A 22,117-nucleotide genomic window follows, 5' to 3' on the forward strand; every position below is an offset into this window, starting at 1 on the left:
TCAAATGCATCTTGGAGATCATCATCACCATCATCCACTGTTAGGATAATATACACTCGCAGGCCCCACCCACGGTTGAGGTCACCTTTAATATTTTTAACTATCCGTATTAATGGTCTTTGCATCATATACGTACATTTATAGTCTGAACACAATGGAGTGTCAGATTTATCTTACAAGTATAATTCATGAGAAGGGTGATGGGGTTTTGTTCTCAGTCAAATCACACATATTGAATATGTATATCTGTTTAATTTAATCTATAAAACGAATTGTTTGTCAATTTTTTTATTTAATTTTGTAATTGAAATTTAAAATTACTATATTTTTAGATCATGATCGGTTTTAAATGTTATTTAGTTTAGATTCTTTTTGTTACATATCATCATCTAACAAGAATAGAAGTGAGTTTTATCTACTAAGTTACCAACCAATCTTCTACTTAATAAATTGTTTGGAGATTTGATCCCTTAAAAATGATGCATAATGTTTTGTTAAAATACATGTAAGAGAATTAGAGAAAGAGATCTTATACATATTACTCTACTTATACTAATATACCTATCAAAATAAATAAAAATTATCATCGTTGAGCCTATTTGAAAACGTAACGTGATAAGATCAGTAGTTGACGCCGACGTCATTAAAAGACCCGTGGGGTGTCCGTCTGGCCTGGATCAATTCCTCTTTCAGTTCAATTCTCAACAGGCAAAGCCCTCTCTCTCTCTCTCTCTCTGTGAAAGACCCCCCTGGATCTGCAATAATGTAGGCTCCATCTCCCCGGCCTACTGGTGCCTTGAATTCATCCCCACTACACCTACTCAATTCTCGTCCGACTGGCTGGCTTGCTTGCTTGCTTTTCCTTGCAATCAATCTCAAACAAAACAAAACAATGGTATCATCCACTTCCCAGAAGGACAGATCCCATCTCTGCTCCAAGCTAAGCAAGCTCACCATCCCTGAATTCTCATCTTCTCCCGAACAACCCGACTTCGATTTCTCCGAAGTCTTCGGCCACCCAGCTGCTGCAGCTTCTTCTTCCTCGCCATCTTCCTCATCCTCTCCTCTCAACAACAACAATCCCCAAATCATCCACAACCGCTCCCACTCCTTCGTCGGCCCCTCCCCCCGCTTCGCCCCCGCCTCCCTTCCTTTCAAGCTCTTCCACGACCCGGAACTCGACGAAGAAGATGAAGGTGTTCCAATATTTTTCTCTATCTTACAAATCTTTTATATTTCTTTATAATCTCTCCATGCATGCTTGTTTATTAAGGTTCTATACTCGTTGAACGGTTTCAAGACGAAACACAACGCAATTCAATACGATCTCGACATTTTTTGTCTTTTAACTTCACCTTTCATTCTCTCTAAACAGGAGGCGAAGAAGATGGAATCCGGGGGAAAAGGGGGGAGGAGGCGGCGGCGCGGAAGATTGGGCCGGGGGAGTTTGAGATTTTGAGGGTTGTGGGAAAGGGGGCTTTTGGGAAGGTGTTTCAGGTGAGGATGAAGATGGAAAGAGACGATGATGGGATTGGTGATGGGGATGGGATTTTTGCTATGAAGGTGATGAGGAAGGAGACTATTATCAAGAACAACCATGTGAATTACATGATAGCCGAGAGGGATATACTCACCAAGGTTGTGCACCCCTTTATTGTGCAGCTTCGCTATTCTTTTCAGGTAACTCAGACGAGTTTCAAGTCAATTTCAGTAAGGATCAGCAGTTTTTGCTTGTTTTTGGTTCTGGGTTTTGTGATTTCATTGCAATACAACAGTTATCTACAATTGGATCAAACCATGAAAGTAGTGATTGGGCGAAAGTTCAGTCTTTCTGGTATGCTTAATTTTCACATTAATGTGCGTTTTATTTATGGCTGAAGTTGGGTTTTATGATTTCCCTGTTTTTCCTCTTTTCTTGTATTTCTGTTTGGGAGCAAATGAATGATTGTTGAAATAGTTGCTCCATTCATTATAGCAACATTTTACTCTAATTTTAATCTATTCAACTATAAGATTTGGGCAGTATGGATAGATAACCAAGTTTGTACCATCTTACTTGGAAGAAATGCTTGTCAGCTCCTGTTTATCCAATCAATGTTTTAAGATTTAGGCAATATGAATATTGATGAAAAGGTTTTATTTATTCACCAGGAGAATTCTGAGAATCATATTTTTTGCCTTGTACTGTAAAGTTGATCTCCTACAAGAAATAAATTCATATCTTTTTTTTTTTTTAAAAAGAAGCTTTTCTAAACCCTAAACAAATTCATATCAAGGTCACCCAAATTGAATATGATACAGTCCCTTCATTATGGCTGGATAAAACAAATCTATAACATGTGCGGTTAAATATACATGCCTGTGGGCCTCTGTGTAGTATTATGTCATTTGTTCTGTTCATGCAGTCGTCTGTCACCCTTGATGAAGGAAAAAAGATCCTCGTCTCATTCCTTATTAATTTTTGGTTGCTACTCAAGCCTGACTGAAGGAGACATGTATCAATTCAGCGTTCAAGGAAATTTTTTCATCACAAGAAGTTAAACAAGAAAAGACAATAAAAAATGAGATTATACTTAATAAGGTGGAGTGGCCCTTATAGAAGATTAGATGGGGGAGTCATGAGTAAAATGATTTGGACATGTGAGAAGAATATTAGTAGAAGAACGTATGAGGTGAGTGGATGAACGAAGGAAATTTGTAACAAGAGAGGGAGAGGAAGATCATAGAAAATTTTGCAGGATATCCTTGGGTATTGAATAGGATAAAATGGCCTATAGACTAAATGACCACAGATAGATAGACCTGATTGGAGATCTAGAGTTCATGCAGCTAACCCACCTAATGGGATTAAGGCTTTGAGTATTGCTCTTGTAAGAGGTTAAATATAATTTACGATATCCATACTCAACTACAATGTTTTCAGAGGTTCCTTTGAATTTCAGCCGAAGTAAATAATAGTACCCCAATGCCCTGGAGACTTAATGTAACCATCCATTGAAGTTAGTTTATTACCACATCCATGCAATATGGCTTGATTTAATTATCTACTTGGTAAATTCTGAACACTAGATTTTCTTCCACACCCATCTCATTCTCTGTGCAGGTTGACTCTGCTTCCTGCAATTTCTTCATTATGTTCTTATGTGCCCTTTCCTTACAATTTCCCAGACTAGATCAAAGCTGTACTTGATCCTGGATTTTCTAAATGGAGGACATCTATTCTTCCATTTATACCGACAAGGGGTCTTCAGGTATATTTAATTTTAGTTCTTGAACTATTTTGTCATTATTTAATGCCCCTCTGTTTTGATTCCGGCTATTGGGTATGTCTTGGATAGTGAGGATCAGGCAAGGCTTTATACTGCTGAGATTGTATCTGCTGTTTCACACCTTCACAAGTGCGGAATCGTGCATCGGGATCTCAAGCCTGAAAACATTCTTATGGATGCTGATGGGCATGTAATCACCATCCGTGCCCATAAACTCAATGCTGTTGCAATATCATCATGCACAAAACCATGAAATAAATATCCTTTTCAATGATTGAATGTGTTTTCGAAATATTCATTCCTAAATTTATTAATTGTGGCATTCAGGTTATGCTAACTGATTTTGGACTGGCAAAGGAAATCGATCAATCAAGCAGATCAAATTCAATGTGTGGTACTACTGAGTACATGGCCCCTGAGATCCTGCTCTCTAAAGGCCACAACAAAGATGCTGATTGGTGGAGTGTTGGAATACTCTTGTTTGAAATGCTAACTGGGCAGGTAATGAATAGTGATGCATATTTGAACCATGAAATGAGGATTATTTTTCTAAAAAGGGGGAGGGATTATTTTACTACATGTGTCATTATTAATGATCTTACAAGGGCACCTGTTCCGTTGGACCGCTAACTGTATTTTCTTTCTCCCATATGCCTGGCTTGGGAAAAAGTAGCAGTAGAGTCAAGCAGCTACAATCTTAGTCCCATCTAGTATTACTGTGGGGATGAAATATCTAACCTGTAAAATTTGGCATTATTATTTTTTTTTTAGTGGGAAACTTTTGCCTATAATATAAGAGTGTTACAAAAGATATAATGATAGATAGAAATGAGTGGCTGAGTTAGAAATAGATTAAGAGTTGCTACGTTGTTGGCTTATGGGGTTTGGGTTTTTTTTTTGGTGGGGGAGGGGTGGTGTTGGGGTTGTTTTCAATCTCCCTTTTAGCTGTGCTCTACAGCATATCATTATTCATTCTGTTTGTTGGTTTTTGGCGTCTGGTTTATGCTGTGTATAACTGATCATATTTCCAACAGCCCCCTTTCACCCATGCAAATAGAAAGAAGCTCCAGGAGAAGATCATCAAGGAGAGGGTCAAGCTTCCACCACGCCTGACCAGTGAAGCCCATTCCTTGCTCAAAGGAGTATGTCACCGCCATTTGCATGCAGTTAATCTTTTCCATCTATGAATGACTATAATGACCACCTACTGGGGTGTTTTCTATTATGACCGCATACTGGGGTGTTTTCTGCATGCCACTCACTCTCGTTCAACTTGGCTCTCTATCTGCAACAGCTACTGCAAAAGGAACCATCAAGAAGGCTGGGCCGTGGACCTAAGGGAGCAGATGAGATCAAGAATCACAAATGGTTTCGATCCATCAATTGGAAGAAATTGGATGCCAGAGAATTGGAGCCCAAGTTCAAGCCCCATGTCAATGGAAAAGATTGCACAGCCAATTTTGACAAGTGCTGGACGGCCATGCCTCCAGACGACTCGCCCGCTGCCACACCCACAGCAGGCGAGTGTTTCCAAGGGTACACGTACGTGGCCCCTAATCCTTGGCTTCATCGGTCATCATGAATTGTAAGTTTCACCTCAAGTTAGCAATCCAGCTTGTGGATTTAGCCACTTTCAGTTTATTCTGTTTTATTTTTTTTTTTTTCCTTTTTTTTTCCCTACAAACAAGGACGCGTGAATAAATAAAATTGTAACCATATTCAACCCTTGTGTACACACACACACTTCACTTGTCAGCCTCCCTGACCATGTAAGTTCTCATTTTAGCTCAACTTCAGCTATTAGAAGTTCTGTACTCTTGACATTAGAGTGTTATGCGGAGTGAATTTGTTTTCAATACTCTTGGCTTTGTCATGAGCCATTAATTTTAACATTTCAATGTAAAGTATAGATGGAGATGATTAGCGAATTTTACCTAGATACCACTTGGATGTGTAAGAGCTTGATATGTTGTGATTATAACGTCAAAGGAAGTTATATGTTGATTTTTTTAAGGATATGAAAATAGTTTGTTTTTATTAATCTAGAATGGGTGGAGAAATAGTTATCCTATTTCAAGATTATATATAGAATAAAAATCCAGTAGTTAGTGTAGGTGTGGCCCAATGTGGGGCATACACACAGAAAGGAAGGATTCTCTTGAAACTTGTCTGTGAAGGTGATAAAAAGCAGTGGTTAATTGCAAAGATATCCCAAGAAAAAAAAAATAGTTAATTAGTTCCTAAGTAGGAAGGCAACAGAGAACAATCTTATGTCGTGGTGGATTACGTATTATGCACTTACCAAGAAGCAGACACCTGCACCTCGTTAGTCATGTGATTTGTTAACTATGCTAATGACGGCTACACCTATACAGATGCAAACACATCGATATAGGCAGAATTTGTTCCATCCCACTTCACTTAACCTAACCTAACATATTTTACTCTTGAAAATTGATGTTTTTTTTATAATAAAATTCGTAAAAATATCCAATATAATGACATTTTTATTACAAAATTTAAACATATGGTCACTAATGAGCCATGTAATTGAAGAAACATTTGATTAGCAACAAACGATTCCATGCAATTGAAGAAAGGATAAGATAATTTCTTAGTTTCATAGCCATAGGCAATAGGAAAGAGGCTTCCACTCAACGCCCAATTAAAAAAAAGCACCATTTTTGGCTTTCACCATTGCTTCAAAAGCAAGTACCATTACCATAGGCTTATATATAGATAGGGAGAGTTCACCAGTAAATTTGCAGCCATCTCTTCTTGCAGGCAGTGTTCATCAATGACCATGAACAAGAGCAGAAGCAGCAGCAAGTCCCTCTGTGAGAAGTCCAAGAACATGGTGACAAGGTTTGTGAAGCAGTCATCCTTCTCCAGTATTGCCAGGATGAACCAACAGAAGCCAAAGAGCACCTCAAGACCTGTACCCTTCCTCATTAATATTACTGGGCCAACACAAGGAGATGGGTCCATACCTGTGGTGCACAAAGAGAAGGGCACTGTTGATGGCCTGGCTGCAGATTACATCCGAATGGTGCATGAGAAGAATCATCGAGAACTTTCTCAAGATGTATAGCCGCCCCCGCCCCCGCCCCCGCGCCTTCCAGAACTGATCATTTAGCCATCTTTTATCTGTAAATTTGTGGCTCTTCCCTGCAGCTTCTACCTATATATATATAACGTTACTGTTAGAATAAATCAGTTGATGAGATGATGACCCCTGCAATTACTGCTAAGCATTAGTAGATTCTGCATAATCTGTCTTTTACTGTCCTGTAGGAAGGAAGACTCGTGCTGCCCATGAATGTAATCCTTCCTCTCTTGTGTTTCTTTAACAAACCGGCTGTTCTCTGCTTGTGGTTTTCTTGCCATTTGTTCCCTGTTAAGAAGACAAACTTTTTTCCCTTCTTTTTAATAAATTATGTAACACCTTTGACTGTAATTGTTTTCAGAAAATTAATCTCAAAATATTCTAATTGTAGGACCATCAACAACTGCAACTGCAACTTCAGGCTTGTGTAGGTTATATAAACTTCAGGTTGTTAATCAACTTTATCCGTTACCATGTATATATATATTTTAAAAGACCATAATATTCTATTTCATGTTTAAAATTTTTTGTATTAAAAAATTGACAGTAACAATTTTCAATTTATATTTGATGCTGTTTCTTATTGCAGGTATATATTTAATTACCAAATGGTACAAAATTGAGGAGGAACTTCCCACTTTTAAAAACAAAAGTAAAGTAAACTACAACCATGTCGATGAAAGTTCTCATCACCAATTATTTGTTTTATATATCTAAGTTTAAAATGAAATCATTTATGCAATTGGGTTGCACATATCCGACTACACTTCTGGGTGAGGGTAATTCTATAACACTCCTACCTTGAAGGCATTTATTTATTTTTTTTAAAAATTCACAACCTTTGTTATTAAGTTTAGATAACAGTAAAGAATTACATTAAATACTCAACCAGCAACAAGAAGAGTAAATCATCAAATGATACGTCATGAATTCTTATATCAAAATATTTAATAAAATAAAATTCATGTTTACCATCCCACTTGATCACCTAATGACTTGAGATTATACAGGCATAAGTGATTCTTTTTCTCCGAAAGATGATGCGACAGTGGAGACAACTCCTTTCAGTGCAAAGACAAATATTTTCTATTTAAAAAAAGAATCATTTATACAATTGGGCAGCAACATATCTCTAACTCCAATTGTAATTGAATTTGTGGGCGAGTAATTCGATCAACTCTAAAATTAAAGGAAAGAATTGACATCAGATCAGATGTGATGAATGGTGGACAAAACAAACAAGATGGTTGAATTAAACTGGATGCATTCGTATTACCTGTGGAATTAAAATGGATGAATACTGTAGTTGAAAAGTGAAGAATCATTCATCAAGGGAATGCAAATGCTCCCTCTGTCCGTATCCACTTGGCTCGATTTTGTCAAAGTCGTCTTCATCCCCTTCGTTGAAAACGCAGTGAGCACCGCACCGAACGATTCGAGCCCTAGTGTTAAGCTAAGGATCTGATGACTGACGCCACACTAATGACGAATGCAACAGACGCGCACCAACGAACGACTAATTCGTTAAATTTACATATTTGACATTAGCGTGTAGAGAATGTGATTTTTATAAAGGAAGGAAGCTTTTCGGCTCAATTTTTTTTATTACATAAAAAATTATAGGATACATTGAGAAATTAAAAACTCATAATTTTGGATATATGAGAAATTTAAAATAATATTACATAACACACTAAATAATACAATAAATTATTTTTATTGCCTCAAAATATTAATGAAGAAAAAGTTATAAAGTACATACAATTTTTTTAATTATAATACATAACATTTTAAATTATTATGAATTTACAAAATAATAATTTCACGAAAATATTATGCTTACAAAAAAGAGTTTGATAAATAATTTTTAAAAAGTAATGTGATACACATAAATCAAAACACAAAAAAAAAAAAAAAAAAAAAAACTAAGATATGAGAACAAAACAATATATATATTATGTTATTATTATTTCTACATCACAAACTGTAAAATCGTTGTATGTGGGGTGGGGAAATTAGTAGGTATGTTGCATGGAAACACATCATAGGAGTCGTTTTTCTATTTTTGAAACATTTTTTATTTCCGTTTTGAACCTTATTTATACTTTTTTTTTTTTAAAAATGTTCGTTTCTACGTTTTCATTTCCTATCGAAAACGTTTCTCGTTTCCGTGTAGCATAGATCAACAACGAATCACATAGGGAGTGTCGCATAAGGGAGTGATGACAAAGACTGGCGAAAAAGATGACAAGTCGCAAAGAAGTCCTCTATCTGAGTCGGTCAACGATGGTAACCAGTCACAAGGGGGTGTAAGGCATGTCCAAACGCGGGGGCAAAACCTTGCCAAGTCAAAATTTAAAAAAAAAATTAATTTTAACAGGCCTTCTTATCTGTCTTCTTTCTTTCAATTTTTTATTAAGTTTCAAATAGCTCACTATAATTAAAGAGTAAAAATTTACTCCCATTGCATTTTTCCAAAAGTTCTATTGCAAACATGAAATTTGAAGAAGATGCAGCAATGAGCAACAGCAACAGCTACTAGCAGCGACAACGAGCAGCAGTGGCAATGGCGACCAGCAATAACGACAGTCTGATCTAGTGTCGACAACGAGGAGCAAGTTGTCTTCTCCAAGTTAAATGAGGACTAGATAAAGGAATTTCTGTGGAATTGTTTGGGAAATTTTTTTGTGTATTTAATTATTGATTTTGTGTATGTGTATATTTGATTATTTTATGTATTTAATTATTAATTTTTTTATATGTATATAATTATTTTATATATTTAGTTATTAATTTGTGTATTTAATTATTAATTTTGTGTGTGTTAAAATTAAAAATAAAGTAAAATAAATAGAATTGAAGTTTATAAAAATAAATAAATGAAATAAGAAGTGAGATAGAGAAGAAAATAGATAGTGTGGGTTGGAGCACTCTTTGGATATAAGTTAAAAATAAAGAGTGATTTATTTATAACATAATAAAGAGTGAGATAGGGAGATGGGTTACAGATAATCTAAGTTATTGGCGATGACTCACAAAGGGAATGGAAGAAGATGAGCGAAGACCCAAAAAAGACAACTGATGATGAAGAAAGGAAAATGAAACTAATGGTGCCTTGTCACAGAGATAGAGAAGGCAGATGGGTGTGCAACTAGGGTTTGGTTTTGAAGTTTTTTGTTTGCTATCTCCAATCACATCCTTATTTTACTCTTTATTATATTATAAACAATTCATTCTATATTTTTATTTTATCTAAAAAATTATATTTACTCCAATCACACTCTATATTTCACTTTCTATTTACCTCCCTATTTTATTTATTTATTAATAAACTTTAATTTTAATTTATTTTACCTTACCGATAGCCCAAATATGCTAAATCAATTCAAATTAAACACAAAACAAGACACCAATAGGTCAAATATGCTAAAAAAAAAACACAAATAAAAAAAAAAACACGAACGCAACTAAGATTGAAAACCAAAACTGAAACCCAGCCATCCAATCGCTACTTTGATCGATCGATCGCATTTATTCAACAATCAAAAGAGAAATCAAAAAACACAATTGTAGAAATCAAAGGCATACCATGCATGTTCGTCTTCTCCAACCTTGGGTGATAGCAACGCTTTGTCTTCTCCACTTGTGGGCAATGGCGACTCGTAGAAAGTCTTTTCGCCGTGGGCAATGGCGACTCATAGAAGGTCTTCTCTGGCCGTGGGCGATAGCAAGACCTCTTCTCCAATAAAGTTTCATGATTCAATGGTGATAATGGTGATGCCTCGTCCCTGGCGGTGACTATTGCAAGAAGGGATGGCAAGGGATATTGTGGACTCTGGACAAGCCAAAAAAAACAAGGATTTCCCTGTTCACTATTTGGATGATGAGCGAGAAATAGGGTGGTGAGCAACATTGGAGTAGGTTGTGATTGTCGCCCTCGCTTAAAATTTGATTTGGTAAGGGTTTTGGCGAAACGTTAGAGATAAACTTACTATATGTATATACATATATCTATTTCTATATATATATGTTGGACGTATGTGTCCAACACGGTTATTTGACATGTCAATCACACATTTCTATTTTTTTTATTAAAACATCATGTCAAAGATGGCTGGAACCATGTCAACCACCATGTTCGTGTTTGACATAGCACAAACACTAGATTCAACTATAAGTCGGCATGATACGAGTTTCTTGCTCTCCTTCATACTAATAGCTGTATAAGATAGCGTTTGTTAAAATGAATAAGATAAAATTAAAATACTTTCTGAATCAGAATGTGAAATGATCAAGATAAGAATGTGAAGTATTTTAAGATTTTATTAGATTATTTGTTAAATTTTTTAAAATGCATTAAAGGACATATAAGTAATTTTTTATTATTTATAAGATTTAAGATAAATTTATTTAAATAATTTCAAATAAGAAGTTATGTGACTTCTTTTTTAAGGATTGATAGATAAATTTAACAAATATAATGAAAATCACTTTTATTTGAAATACATTTCATATCTCACTTTTTTCGTCACATATCTTAGTTAATAAATACTATTTAAATGAAATAAAGATTAATTGACAATATTCCAATAGCCTTTGACTCTTAACGGTTATAAATGTAAGTAAAATAAGGAGAATAACAACAACTAGGATTACTGAGTGAAAATAAATACAAAAAATAGAGTTTCTTCTAAAGATTTTTCTCATTCACGACCTCTATTTATAGAATTACAAAATCCTAGAGTTATAAAAAATTTAATAATAAAATAAATAAGAATTAATTCTAAAAATTATAACTTAAAAGAAACATGAAAAGATTATTGACATCAACATTTTAATTTCATAACGGACTCCATGTGCACTCCCCCAATCCCTACATGAGATTCTAAAATTTCTATTTTATTAATTATTGTGTATTCTCCATTTAAATGTTATTTTATAACAGTATATGATTAAATAATTATCAATATGTTTTTCAAACACCGCCAACCTCCACTGGAGGTTATTTTTGTCTTTTCCTTTTTTCTTTTTTTTTTTGGGGGGGGGGGGGGGGGGGGGTTGACACATGAAGATCAGGCAGCTCGACCTGCTCAAGCAATTAAACTTAGAATGGGATTGTCTTGTCTAAGACATGAAGACTCAAAAGGACACATAACCTAAATGGGCCAAACCATCAACTACACTATTAGTGTCCTGAAAAGCATGAGAAATAGAGCAACTCTAGAACCTGTGAGAAATAGAGCTACTCTAGAACCTGTGAAAGAAATTCACGAATATCAGCTGTTAGGGGCATAGTTGAGTGGTAAAGGGGCAGGCTGAAAACTTATTTGAGGGCTTCCAATGTGGGTTCGATTTCTGAGAGAAGTAGAATGTTTTCTTCTGGGAGAAGACCTTGAAAGTAACATTAGTGGTGCCAAGACCTATCACCCTGATCATTCAAGCACATCCCTCTATTTACCTCCTCAATGTAACTCTAGGGGCGGAGTGGCTGAGGAAGTCAATAATGAGGTGTAATTAAAAAAAAAAAAAGTTCACGAATATCAACCACCACTCCCTCGAGCAATTGTGTTGAGGAATACGTACCAAAATGTAGAGAGTGGCGGCTTGAGAGTTGGAATGTACCTTCAATGTCTAAATGCCTTGTGCCCAATTAGTGAGAAGAACTTCACAAAAGGGCGATCAATAACTCGACCGAGAGGTCTAAAGTAAAACCAATGTTAAAAATGAACCCCTCAAGCTAGCACCCCACATCATCTTTCGCCACCTCAGCTGTCGCGGCCAAACCCTCGTTATCGAAGCAACTTCCATCCACATTTATCTTAGAGTGTGCTTGATAGAGTTGAAAAATGGGGATGGAATTCCAATTCCATGAAATTTCAATTTTCATCCCAATCTCTAGGAATTTCAATTCCTTGATTTCAAGAAAAATATTCATTTTTTGAACTAGAATAGAATTCGAATTCCATGGAATTGAAAAACTATTTGATAGAATTTTCTGTAATTTAGATGAAAAATAAATTTCACTATCATTTTTCATATCTATCAAACACACCCTTATACTCTCTCCGAGAAGTCCACTTTACTTGACAAATAGGGCACCAAGTTTAAAGGAGTTCCATTGTATATCTGAAACCAACTTAAATGCCTTCTACACTTAAAACTCAACACTGAATGATGATGGTTGGAGTCAAGATCACTATCCTCATATGAAGACTACACTTTTAGCTGGCTTTCCTCAAATCTCGAGGTGTCTTAAATGTATTCTTTTTCAAACTTATCTGAAATTTGCTTAATCTGCAAAAGAAGGGAATGATTTTTTTCTCCGATATGCTCTCTATTAATAATCAAATCAATTATGAGATCAAGATAAAGTGAAACAATAATGATATAATGATAATACAATTAATGAGCTGCCTAATTCTTAAAATTTATACGTTTATAAGCATATTATGGAGTCAATGAAAAGCTATGACCACATCACATGGATGATCAGATAAAAGCCTGACAGATAGCAATTATCATACCGTGTGGACGGTTAAATATGAGCGCATATGAACTAATTTTGGTAAGAAGTGATGTAGGTCTTTAAGTTCAAATTTGAGTTCAAATCTAGGTTTTTGGAACAAATCTTCCCTTTGGACTCGTCAAGTTTAATCGCGACCTTAGACTAGGGATCCATAGTGTCCCCTTAATCTTGCCTAAACCAAAGACATCCCAACCCACTAGTAGCAACCAGCAAGGAGTTCTAGCAAAGAGTCTTGTTTTAATTTTCTTAAAATTTTGATGCCCCATCATCACTAAGCACGTGACCAACTGATGCGGCATCAACTGAAATTACTAGAATACCCTTACGCTCTGATAGTCTCACTTGCCACGCGGACCACCTGAGAGACCGACACGTGGCAAGTCAACACTCCGGAGTGGAGCCCGGGAAATCCGGGCCGAACCGCAAGACCCGTTCCAGCTTGACCGGGATTCTCGGGGGTCGTGCCCGCTCATCTCGGGTACCCCAAAACGGTTTCGCCTATAAAAGACAAGGACTCTCGCCAGGTATAGACAAGCTCTACAGCTCTCTCACTTACTACTACTTGCTTCACTCTACTGATTTGAGCGTCGGAGTCCACCACGGTGGGCGCCAAATGATGATGGTTTTTGGGACCGACCACCACGTGCCACCTCTGCGACTGGACCTCGGGAATGGAACCTCGGACTTGGGGATGTCGGACCTCGGGTGTAGGACCTGCCGCTCGGCCATGGCCGAGGGGCTCGGCCTCGCCGAGATCTGGCGAGGCCGAGCATGGCCGAGCCAGAGCTCGGCCTGGCTCGGCCATGTCGGCCATGGCCGAGCTCGGCCAGCTCGGCCATGGCCGAGCAAGCTCGGCCTCGCCTTGGCGAGGCCGAGAGCGGCCGACCTCGGCCGCGGCCGAGGTCGGGCCAGACCAGGCCAGGCCGACCTCGGCCATGGCCGAGGCGGCCTGGCCAGGTCGACCTCGGCCAGGCAGGGGCGCCTGGCCGAGGAAAAACCCAATTTTAAAAAAAAAAAAAAAAAAAAAAAAAAAAGCAAAAAAAACAAAGAGAAGAAAAGATAAAAAATAAATAAATAACAAATAAGAAAAAATAAAAGCAAAGGAGGATGGGAAAGACTAACCTCAAGGAGATGAATGCTTGTCTTGAAATAATAAGTGTGGGGTGGGGCCTTAGGGCTTATATAGAGGGGACCCAAAGGAAGAAAAATTCAAAATGACAATGTTTCCCTCCAAACGAATTCTTCCCTCCAACCAAAACTCATCCCTATAATTTCAGGGTAGTAAATGAGGTTTTAAAGCACTAATCTCAATTTTAAAAATACTCTCGTGCGCCTTGGTAAAAATCAACAGTCAGGCAACCTACTCCTCGGCCCAGCATGATTTTCAGCTCGGCCCAAGGAGTGGGGGGCAAGTGATGCGGCATCAACTGAAATTACTAGAATACCCTTACGCTCTGATAGTCTCACTTGCCACGCGGACCACCTGAGAGACCGACACGTGGCAAGTCAACACTCCGGAGTGGAGCCCGGGAAATCCGGGCCGAACCGCAAGACCCGTTCCAGCTTGACCGGGATTCTCGGGGGTCGTGCCCGCTCATCTCGGGTACCCCAAAACGGTTTCGCCTATAAAAGACAAGGACTCTCGCCAGGTATAGACAAGCTCTACAGCTCTCTCACTTACTACTACTTGCTTCACTCTACTGATTTGAGCGTCGGAGTCCACCCCGGGGGATCCAAGCCCCGGCCCTCCATTGTCTTGCAGGTCCTACACCCGAGGTCCGACATCCCCAAGTCCGAGGTTCCATTCCCGAGGTCCAGTCGCAGAGGTGGCACGTGGTGGTCGGTCCCAAAAACCATCATCACCAACAATCACCTCTTTGTTCCTAGCTTTTCAAATTATCCAAATGGTTGCCAAAAAAGAGGAAATAAATTCCATCAAAATTTCGAAATTAAACATATTTGGACGAAAATAATGCTAAAACGAGTGACCTGAGTTCCACTTTCCACGGTGGGGGAGAGGGGGGAATGAGCGTACCGTGAAGGAGATGAGATGAGATAAGTTATTTTAACTAGTAGGAAGTTCTTTAACTAGTAAAAAGGTTCCGTGTCAAAAATTCCCACTACGAGAGATGGGCATGGGCGGGCGGGGGGGCGGGCGGGCGAACGGATGGCTTTTACCAGATAAATGAAAAGTTCCCAATTCCCGAAGAGAGAGAGAGAGAGAGCCCTTGCTGTCAAATCAGACCAATAATGGACTCCCACTATCCAAATTTAAGGACACCACACCACAGCATATCCCTTCCTAGTCAGAAACGCCTGATATATAACATGCATAGAGTCCCCCGCCCCAAGGCTTGTCATATGTGGCACTACCATGGCCGTCCACATTCACAAGAATGGAATACCCATCTCATCTTAATATGATAACATGGTATTACAATTATAAAAACTTTTCATTTGATATTTTTGCACATGTAGCTAGGAAAACCACTAGACCAGGCAAAGATAGCAGACAAATAAATAGGGAATCTAAGATGAAGGGGGCATTAATAAAACGACAGAGAGAGTACAACACGGCATCAACGTTGTTTTTAGTCCTGTACAGCACGAAGGATCAAATTCTAGTCAAACAAAACTAATTACCTAATCCTTTTCTCTAAAAATTTTGATGAATCTTATCTTCTTCCGCAATCATCATGCAACGCTGATAATGCTATCCCCATTGCTGACGCTTGACAGCACCTGAAACGCGGAATGCCTTGGCAACTGGTTCAGATCGGCCGACAGTGATAGCTGCAGAGATAACGGCTCTGGCTCTGCCATTAATCTCTGATTTAGGTTAAGGTCTGTCATTATCTTGGGATTGGGAATTGGAAGAACTGGGATTGGACGGATAAGATTTGCCGGCTCATTATTGGCACGATCGAGTTGCCTTAGGGTTAGTTTTTCCATGGGATTCTCAATCTGTACCGGCACTAGGACGGGGCCAACAGCCACTGGGTAGGGAAGGACCTGAGATCCACTAATACTGGAAGTTTCCGGAGACAGAAGCGGCTGAATTTTGCCATCTGGAAGACCTTTTTCTTCTTCCATCGGAATTGCAGTGACCTAGTAATCACAGGACACAAAATATTTAGCAAAAGCAACCCTAGCTACAAATGGGCAAACAAGGATCTATATTGTCTTCTGAAATCTGACGTTTTCTATATCTTTTTGCACCATAAGCAATAAATACAGTCGAAGCAAAAGTAATTTAACAAGGAATATTCGGCTTGAATGGGGATATTCAATTTATTGTCCGGTCAAAATGATAAAAACACACATATATTTGTACTGATTGTGATCACAACTCATCGACATATGAACTCGGCCTCCTTATTTGGATGTGACAAAATACCATTATTCTTTTAACATATTTAAGTATTTTCTTCACCACTTGTTCATGGAGATGTAATTGTAAATGCTTCTAATTGCTAAAGGAAAATGACTTTTGATACCATCAGGGGGTGAAATCAAATCAGCAAAGGGAGGGGAGATGTGCTATTCACGAATTTGAAATGATTAAAATCTGAGGCCAATTACCGTATCAGTTGTAATGTCGAAGAGGCTAGATCGACGGCGACGGCGATTGAGGTTGCTCCGACGGAGGAAGTATTTCTGAGCGTGGCTGGCGACCTGTGTGGGAGTACGAGTCTTCACGAAATTTCTCGAAATTCCTCTCCAATCTCCTTTGCCTACTTTCTGCAGCCCTAAAAGGAATAGCTTGTGCTCTTCCTCGGTCCACGGAACCCCTAAGAATATCCAAAAGATCCATAAGATCAGTAGTTTGCAGATGTTTCCGAAGATAAGAAACAACTATTTTCACCACAAATTTATGATCTCGATCATCGCGCGCGGGATGATCCAAAAGATCGAGAGTACTAGGGCTTTCTATGAAAACATTTTTTCTAAAATTCCCCTATAAATCCACGATATTATCTCAAAGATCAACCTAACAAAAAAACACGAGCATAAACAGAACAAATGTACGCAAAGTGAACGCAGATGAAACGTGGCTAATCAACAACCATCACTGTTTACTCATGACAACGAGAATATACAGGATGATCAGAAAGAAAAAACTCGCAGCGCACGGATCGAAGAAGTGCAAACTAGGTTACCAGGCAATCAATTTCTAATCAATAACTATTCAAAGAAGTAAATCAATATATATTTTCCATTTCCCGAAAAGAGAACAATCAGAGAAAGAAGATAAGACGATCTGACCTCTCTTGCGTTCGCGATTCCCGGAGGACTGGTGGTTTACGGCCTCGTCGGCGGACGCGTAACCGGCGGCGGCGGCGGCGGCGGAAGGATCGTTGACGTTAGGGGATTCATTCGGCTGCACGTACTGAGACAGATCGTTCAAGCTAACGCTCTTCCTCATGGGGTCGACCTTCACTCGGACGCCGAACAGCATGATCTCACCGGCGGCTTTCTCCTCTCCGGCGTTGGCATCACTCTTCGGCATCTTGACTAGACGACCGTACGAGGCTGAAGAATAAAAGAAAGAAAGGGCGAAACGATAGAGAGAAGACCGTGGGGGATCCGCGTGGATATATAGAACTCGACAGGTGTGACTCAGAACCATGTGGCATTGGTGCTTTTTCAATGGTCTTCTGTCGATGCACGTGGCAGTTGATTGACGGCTCATCACCCTGTCCCAGATAAGATCAGAGGGATGAGGATTTTTTCTTACTTTATTATTATTGATATTTTAAATTTTTTTAAATAAATTTCTTGGCTCATCTTAGAAATGCCCTACCAATCAAAACTGGAATTTGTTAAGAAAAAAAGAAAAAGAAGATAAATAATAAATTACACAAAAATTATAATTATAATTATAATGATATTAGTTTATAATGGTGTTTATTAAAAAATAAGATGTTACAAAGCGCCAAGCTGATTAAAATAAATTTTGTGGTTGCCGATCTTTTGAAGGTTGAGAGCTACAGTTGTATAAAATAGATTGGGTACGTGATGAGGGTCAAAGAGACAGCTTCAAGTGGATGGAAAAAGGCAGATCAAATAAGATAAACGTTTGGTGGTTAATTATCTGACAATCTTCTTATCCCAACCTTTTTTTTTAATTGTCCCACTTGGAATAAAGATGGCATATTTAGCAACTTATCCTCTGCATTTATCAACTCAATTATGTGGGCACATTGGACAGCTCTAAATCTCCTATCTTTTTCTTAATAATAAGCCCTCCCCCCAAGTACAAACTCCAAAATAACCCCTAATTGTGTTTTTCATTTATTAGAAAATAAAAAAATATATATATCAATCTACTTTGAAAGACTTGGAACACTTAACTATTTCTTTAAATTTGTTAACAATGTTTGCCGTCCATAAAACTTTGATTAGAAATTTCTTTGGCAGTATTATAAACTTTCTTTTAATAAAACTCATGATTTATAGTCCAACTTGAAATTATTCCATAGATGCATGCATCTACACCACACCTTAATTGATGGTTTATAATTCTAGTTATCCTTTTATTATGTTTTCACTAGTTAGGGTCAACATCTAATATATATATATATATATCATTATCACCATTCTCACAAACTTTAATATCACTATACAGACAGAGTTAATTAGATGAAATGAATTCTAAATCAGATAGTTGATTCCTTTGGACTTGAGCACTAGTGGATTTAATTTTTGAAAGGTGGGTGGCTAACGGGGGGTGGACCCTGAGCCAAGCATATTCTCTTGTTGTGCATCGAGGTTAAGAGATCTTTTTGCTGTGTACAAATAAATTTAAGTGTCCGTACCACACACTTGCATTGTATCGGCTTTATTGGTGGGGTGCTAATGGGTCTTGGGGTAGGGAAGGATAAGCCAAATAGAGATAAGGTGCTCTCTACCCCATCCTGCTGGGAGAGAGGGAGGGTGGGGCTCAATTGGCCAATTTCTAGATCAGTTTTTTAGGTCATTTTTGGATCATCTTCGCAAAGCTTTCCCTTTACACATCTATATACACAACTCATATCATTCTAATGACCCCTAATTTCCATCTTCACCCTTCCCCCTAGCATCATCTTTTTTGTAAACATTCGCCACAAATTTTAATATCATAATGCAAGTCGACTATGTAAATTTTAAATTTTTAACTATCTCAATACTAACTATCAGTAATCATCTGATATAACATTATTAACTCTCTTACTCTTAAATCATATACCATACAATGGGCGATCACTCAAAAAAAAACCGTTCAACTAATATTTAATATATCATGATCACCTTTTCACCTTCAGACCCATGAACTATTTAACCGAACAGCATCCAAGCAACTAATTAGATCTCAGTCCCTGTGCTAACCTTGCCTTTTACTGTTTGACAACGATGGTTCCTCTCCTTTTCTTCTTCTTCTTTACCCTTGGCATATTAAAATGCAATAGTTTGAGCATATGCTGTTCAAGCTTTTACTTGTGGCATCTTTAATCTTTTTCTTTTTTGAATCTTAAAGAGGATGGAATTGGCATTGCCGTCCACAATTGGTGTTTTCTTAGAGCTGAAGGATAATAGCAGCTTATTAAGCATGTAACATGTGGGTATTGGTCGTCTTAGTGTCTAGGGTTCTCAGATGAAGGTTTAGTTCCTCTACCCAACTGGCATGGCACACTAGACAATGAATTAAAAAGCTATGTCAAGGTGATTCCTTATATTTATGGAATAAGTAAATATGCTTATTTAATAGATTAGTGATATATAATTAAATTATTATGATAAACTCTTATTTTTTTTAATATTAACATCCTTATTTGGTCAAAAATCTTACATCTAAATATTTCTAAAATCAATCGCAAAATAATTTTCTGAACCGAACCCTTAAAGACTTGAAATTAACATTGATATCACCTAAAGACTTAAATCAATCTCACAATAGTGATTTTAAATTAACGTTCACATCACTTGTAACACTTAAGACTTGAACCAAAAATACTAACAAAAGTTGTTTATTAAATTTATTGAATCAAATAACATACCTAAAATCTCTTGAAAGGCTATTCATTTGAGAACCATAAAACCAACTTCTTTCATTCTATAGTTTAATCTCGCCTCAGTTTTATCTTTAATAAACATCAATTCGAGCTTATTATATATACTCTCATGTCTAATTCCACCATTTCCAAATCAATCCACCAATATCTAATGTTCATCTAAGTTCCAGAACCATAGTTGGCCTGGCTTGGACTAAGCAGACGAGACTTTTTCCTCAATATCTTGCTACAAGTACTGTAAAAGACACAAAGGTTGCCATCCAATTACAACTTGAAACAGTTTGAAAGAATTTGTTATAAATTAGTTCAGGTGCCAGGAGAGCTAAAGTGATCGGTGGAGGAGGGCATCTAGTAAAGCTCATCTTTTTCTCCCATTCTTTTCATCTGTCTCTAGATTTTATATGGCCAACTGCCTGCTGCATTGCCATCTAAGACTTGTCCTCTGCTTTCTTTTATCTTTGATGGGACATTGAATTAATGCTGACAATGCAAAGTGCCGCACTAAGAATACTAAGAATGTAACAACAAATTGAATCCATCCACTCACGTAGCTTCACAAAGGTAAAATCCACCAGAAAAGTTAACAGGATGGGACTTTCCCAATAAGGTAGACAGATGGCTAGAGCAGCGCATCTACTTATGAACATGGCATTCATACATAGTTTTGGAACAAAGATTCATTCAGAATGATAGCATTTATTTGTATGTCAACGTCCAGCATAGTTAGCAGTAAACACACATGCATAAATATCAATACGATCTTTTAAAGAGTTCATTTGATTTTGCTGTTGTTTTCAATTTTTTTTATTTAAAAAACAAAAAATAGTGTTCTTGTTTCCGTTTCTGAAAAGAATGGACGTTATAACTCCAGCAATATTACCCCCCCCCCCCCCCCCCCCCCCCGCCCGCCCTCTGACATCCAGCGGCCGAATTTTGGGAGAGGTCGACTAAGAGGTCAAGACCTAGTCACCGATGACGGAGACAAAATCTAGGGGCGGCAGCCCCAGGTCTAGGCTGGGTCAACCTCACTTCAGGTGATGGTTCATTAGGCCCTCGCTAGCAATGAAGAGAAAAGAAAGAGGGACCAAGTCACTGACCAGATGGGTATTTTTTACATATATTTAATCCTATGGTAAAAGACACAGTATTTTCTTAACAAAGATCATTTTCAGTTTTTATTTTTATTTTCAAACACAAGGTTTTGCTTTTATTTTCTGAAAAAAAAAAATCAAAAACCAGCACATAATAAATAGCAGCAAAATCAAACAAGCTCTAAATAAAAGCCAACAGTAACCTCAACAGAAGGAGAACAAATACAAATTATGCACTCAAATATCACCAACTTAAAACTTTCATATTGTAGCTCATGTGGGTATCCCGGGCTAGACAAAAATATGAGTCACATGGGTCATATTCTTGTGGAGAGATATCCTATTCGCCCCCCGCCTTATCCCCTTTGTGGGTTGTGAGTGTGTCTGTGTGTTTGGTTGGGGGGGGGGTTGTTATTTGGAATTGAGTCAATTGACGAATAGAAACATTTTCTTCTTATCCCTAAATCTATCCTTTAAATTACCTCCAAATAATAATCAACTCAGAAATCTTATTTTGGTATCAAAGAAGGCCCACAAAGCCAATCATGCTCAGCATATTGGACCCAGACCAAAAGTGTCACAGCTCATAAGTTTTAATAAACAAATTGTCTAGATGTGGGAGTTGCAGTAAAGAATTCTCACTGTTTCCTGATCTACTCAAGTTTGTAGATTATGCAAAGGGAGGAGACAGAGAACCTGTAAAGCCGGTTCGGATATCCATAAAAAAAGCTATATACGAGTATGAGATGCTTGCTTTGCAAGCTGTAACATTTGAATAATGATCTACCTTGCCGATCATCTATGCTACAGCTTATGCTCATCTAGCCTTTCTTCTCCTTTAGTTGACCGAGATATTCTCCTTTGAAATTCATTTTGATGCAGTGGATGAAAAGAAAATCTCTGTTTATCTTCCATTACCAATAACATGCTAGATTCCTTGTGCTAAGTCCATGACTAGACCACAACAAAAGATCAACCGAACAACCATAGAAGAAGATATAAGGCCTAATTTGCTAAAAAAAATCTCAATCTCTCTCCGTCCCTCCCCCTCTCTAAATTTGAATTTTCAGTAT

The 22,117-nt window shown here is 37.8% G+C and overlaps 2 protein-coding genes and 1 long non-coding RNA gene across 5 annotated transcripts; 1 reads left to right on the forward strand and 2 right to left on the reverse strand.

The window, feature by feature from the left end:
* Positions 1 to 666: 666 nt before the first annotated feature.
* LOC127795679 (serine/threonine-protein kinase AtPK2/AtPK19-like) lies at positions 667 to 6,185 on the forward strand. Of its 3 annotated transcripts, none has more exons than XM_052327503.1 (8): positions 667 to 1,196; positions 1,376 to 1,680; positions 3,169 to 3,251; positions 3,339 to 3,459; positions 3,597 to 3,770; positions 4,304 to 4,411; positions 4,564 to 4,854; positions 6,038 to 6,185. In XM_052327503.1, the coding sequence occupies exons 1-7, from the start codon at positions 893 to 895 to the stop codon at positions 4,849 to 4,851; spliced, it is 1,383 nt and encodes a 460-aa protein (XP_052183463.1). In that variant the 5' UTR covers positions 667 to 892; the 3' UTR covers positions 4,852 to 4,854; positions 6,038 to 6,185. The 3 variants fall into 3 exon arrangements, with proteins under 3 accessions (XP_052183463.1, XP_052183461.1, XP_052183460.1); XM_052327501.1 differs by having other exon boundaries at positions 6,054 to 6,185; XM_052327500.1 differs by lacking the exon at positions 6,038 to 6,185 and having other exon boundaries at positions 4,564 to 5,167.
* Positions 6,186 to 6,522: 337 nt separating this feature from the next.
* LOC127795680 (uncharacterized) lies at positions 6,523 to 7,886 on the reverse strand. Its single transcript, XR_008021846.1, has 2 exons — positions 7,652 to 7,886; positions 6,523 to 7,554 (listed from the first exon to the last, which is right to left on the reverse strand). It is a non-coding gene; the product is annotated as an uncharacterized LOC127795680 (long non-coding RNA).
* A 7,536-nt stretch (positions 7,887 to 15,422) lies between these two features.
* Positions 15,423 to 17,475, reverse strand: LOC127795873 (transcription factor MYB1R1-like). Its single transcript, XM_052327827.1, has 3 exons — positions 17,168 to 17,475; positions 16,484 to 16,692; positions 15,423 to 16,009 (listed from the first exon to the last, which is right to left on the reverse strand). The coding sequence occupies exons 1-3, from the start codon at positions 17,409 to 17,411 to the stop codon at positions 15,596 to 15,598; spliced, it is 867 nt and encodes a 288-aa protein (XP_052183787.1). The 5' UTR covers positions 17,412 to 17,475; the 3' UTR covers positions 15,423 to 15,595.
* Between the last annotated feature and the right edge of the window lie 4,642 nt (positions 17,476 to 22,117).

This window comes from Diospyros lotus, chromosome 2 (genome assembly GCF_014633365.1).
Source record: "Diospyros lotus cultivar Yz01 chromosome 2, ASM1463336v1, whole genome shotgun sequence".
Taxonomy (NCBI): domain Eukaryota; kingdom Viridiplantae; phylum Streptophyta; class Magnoliopsida; order Ericales; family Ebenaceae; genus Diospyros; species Diospyros lotus.

Bases quoted from the DNA above. Each gene is read 5' to 3' on its own strand.
- LOC127795873 (XM_052327827.1), bottom strand. From the start codon at position 17,411: ATGCCGAAGAGTGATGCCAACGCCGGAGAGGAGAAAGCCGCCGGTGAG. The intron at 16,693-17,167 runs GTCAGATCGTCT...GGATATTCTTAG, and splicing joins GAATCGCGAACGCAAGAGAG to GGGTTCCGTGGACCGAGGAA. The intron at 16,010-16,483 runs GTAATTGGCCTC...TGTGATTACTAG, and splicing joins TCGACATTACAACTGATACG to GTCACTGCAATTCCGATGGA.
- LOC127795679 (XM_052327503.1), top strand. From the start codon at position 893: ATGGTATCATCCACTTCCCAGAAGGACAGATCCCATCTCTGCTCCAAG. The intron at 1,681-3,168 runs GTAACTCAGACG...ACAATTTCCCAG, and splicing joins AGCTTCGCTATTCTTTTCAG to ACTAGATCAAAGCTGTACTT. The intron at 3,771-4,303 runs GTAATGAATAGT...TATTTCCAACAG, and splicing joins TTGAAATGCTAACTGGGCAG to CCCCCTTTCACCCATGCAAA.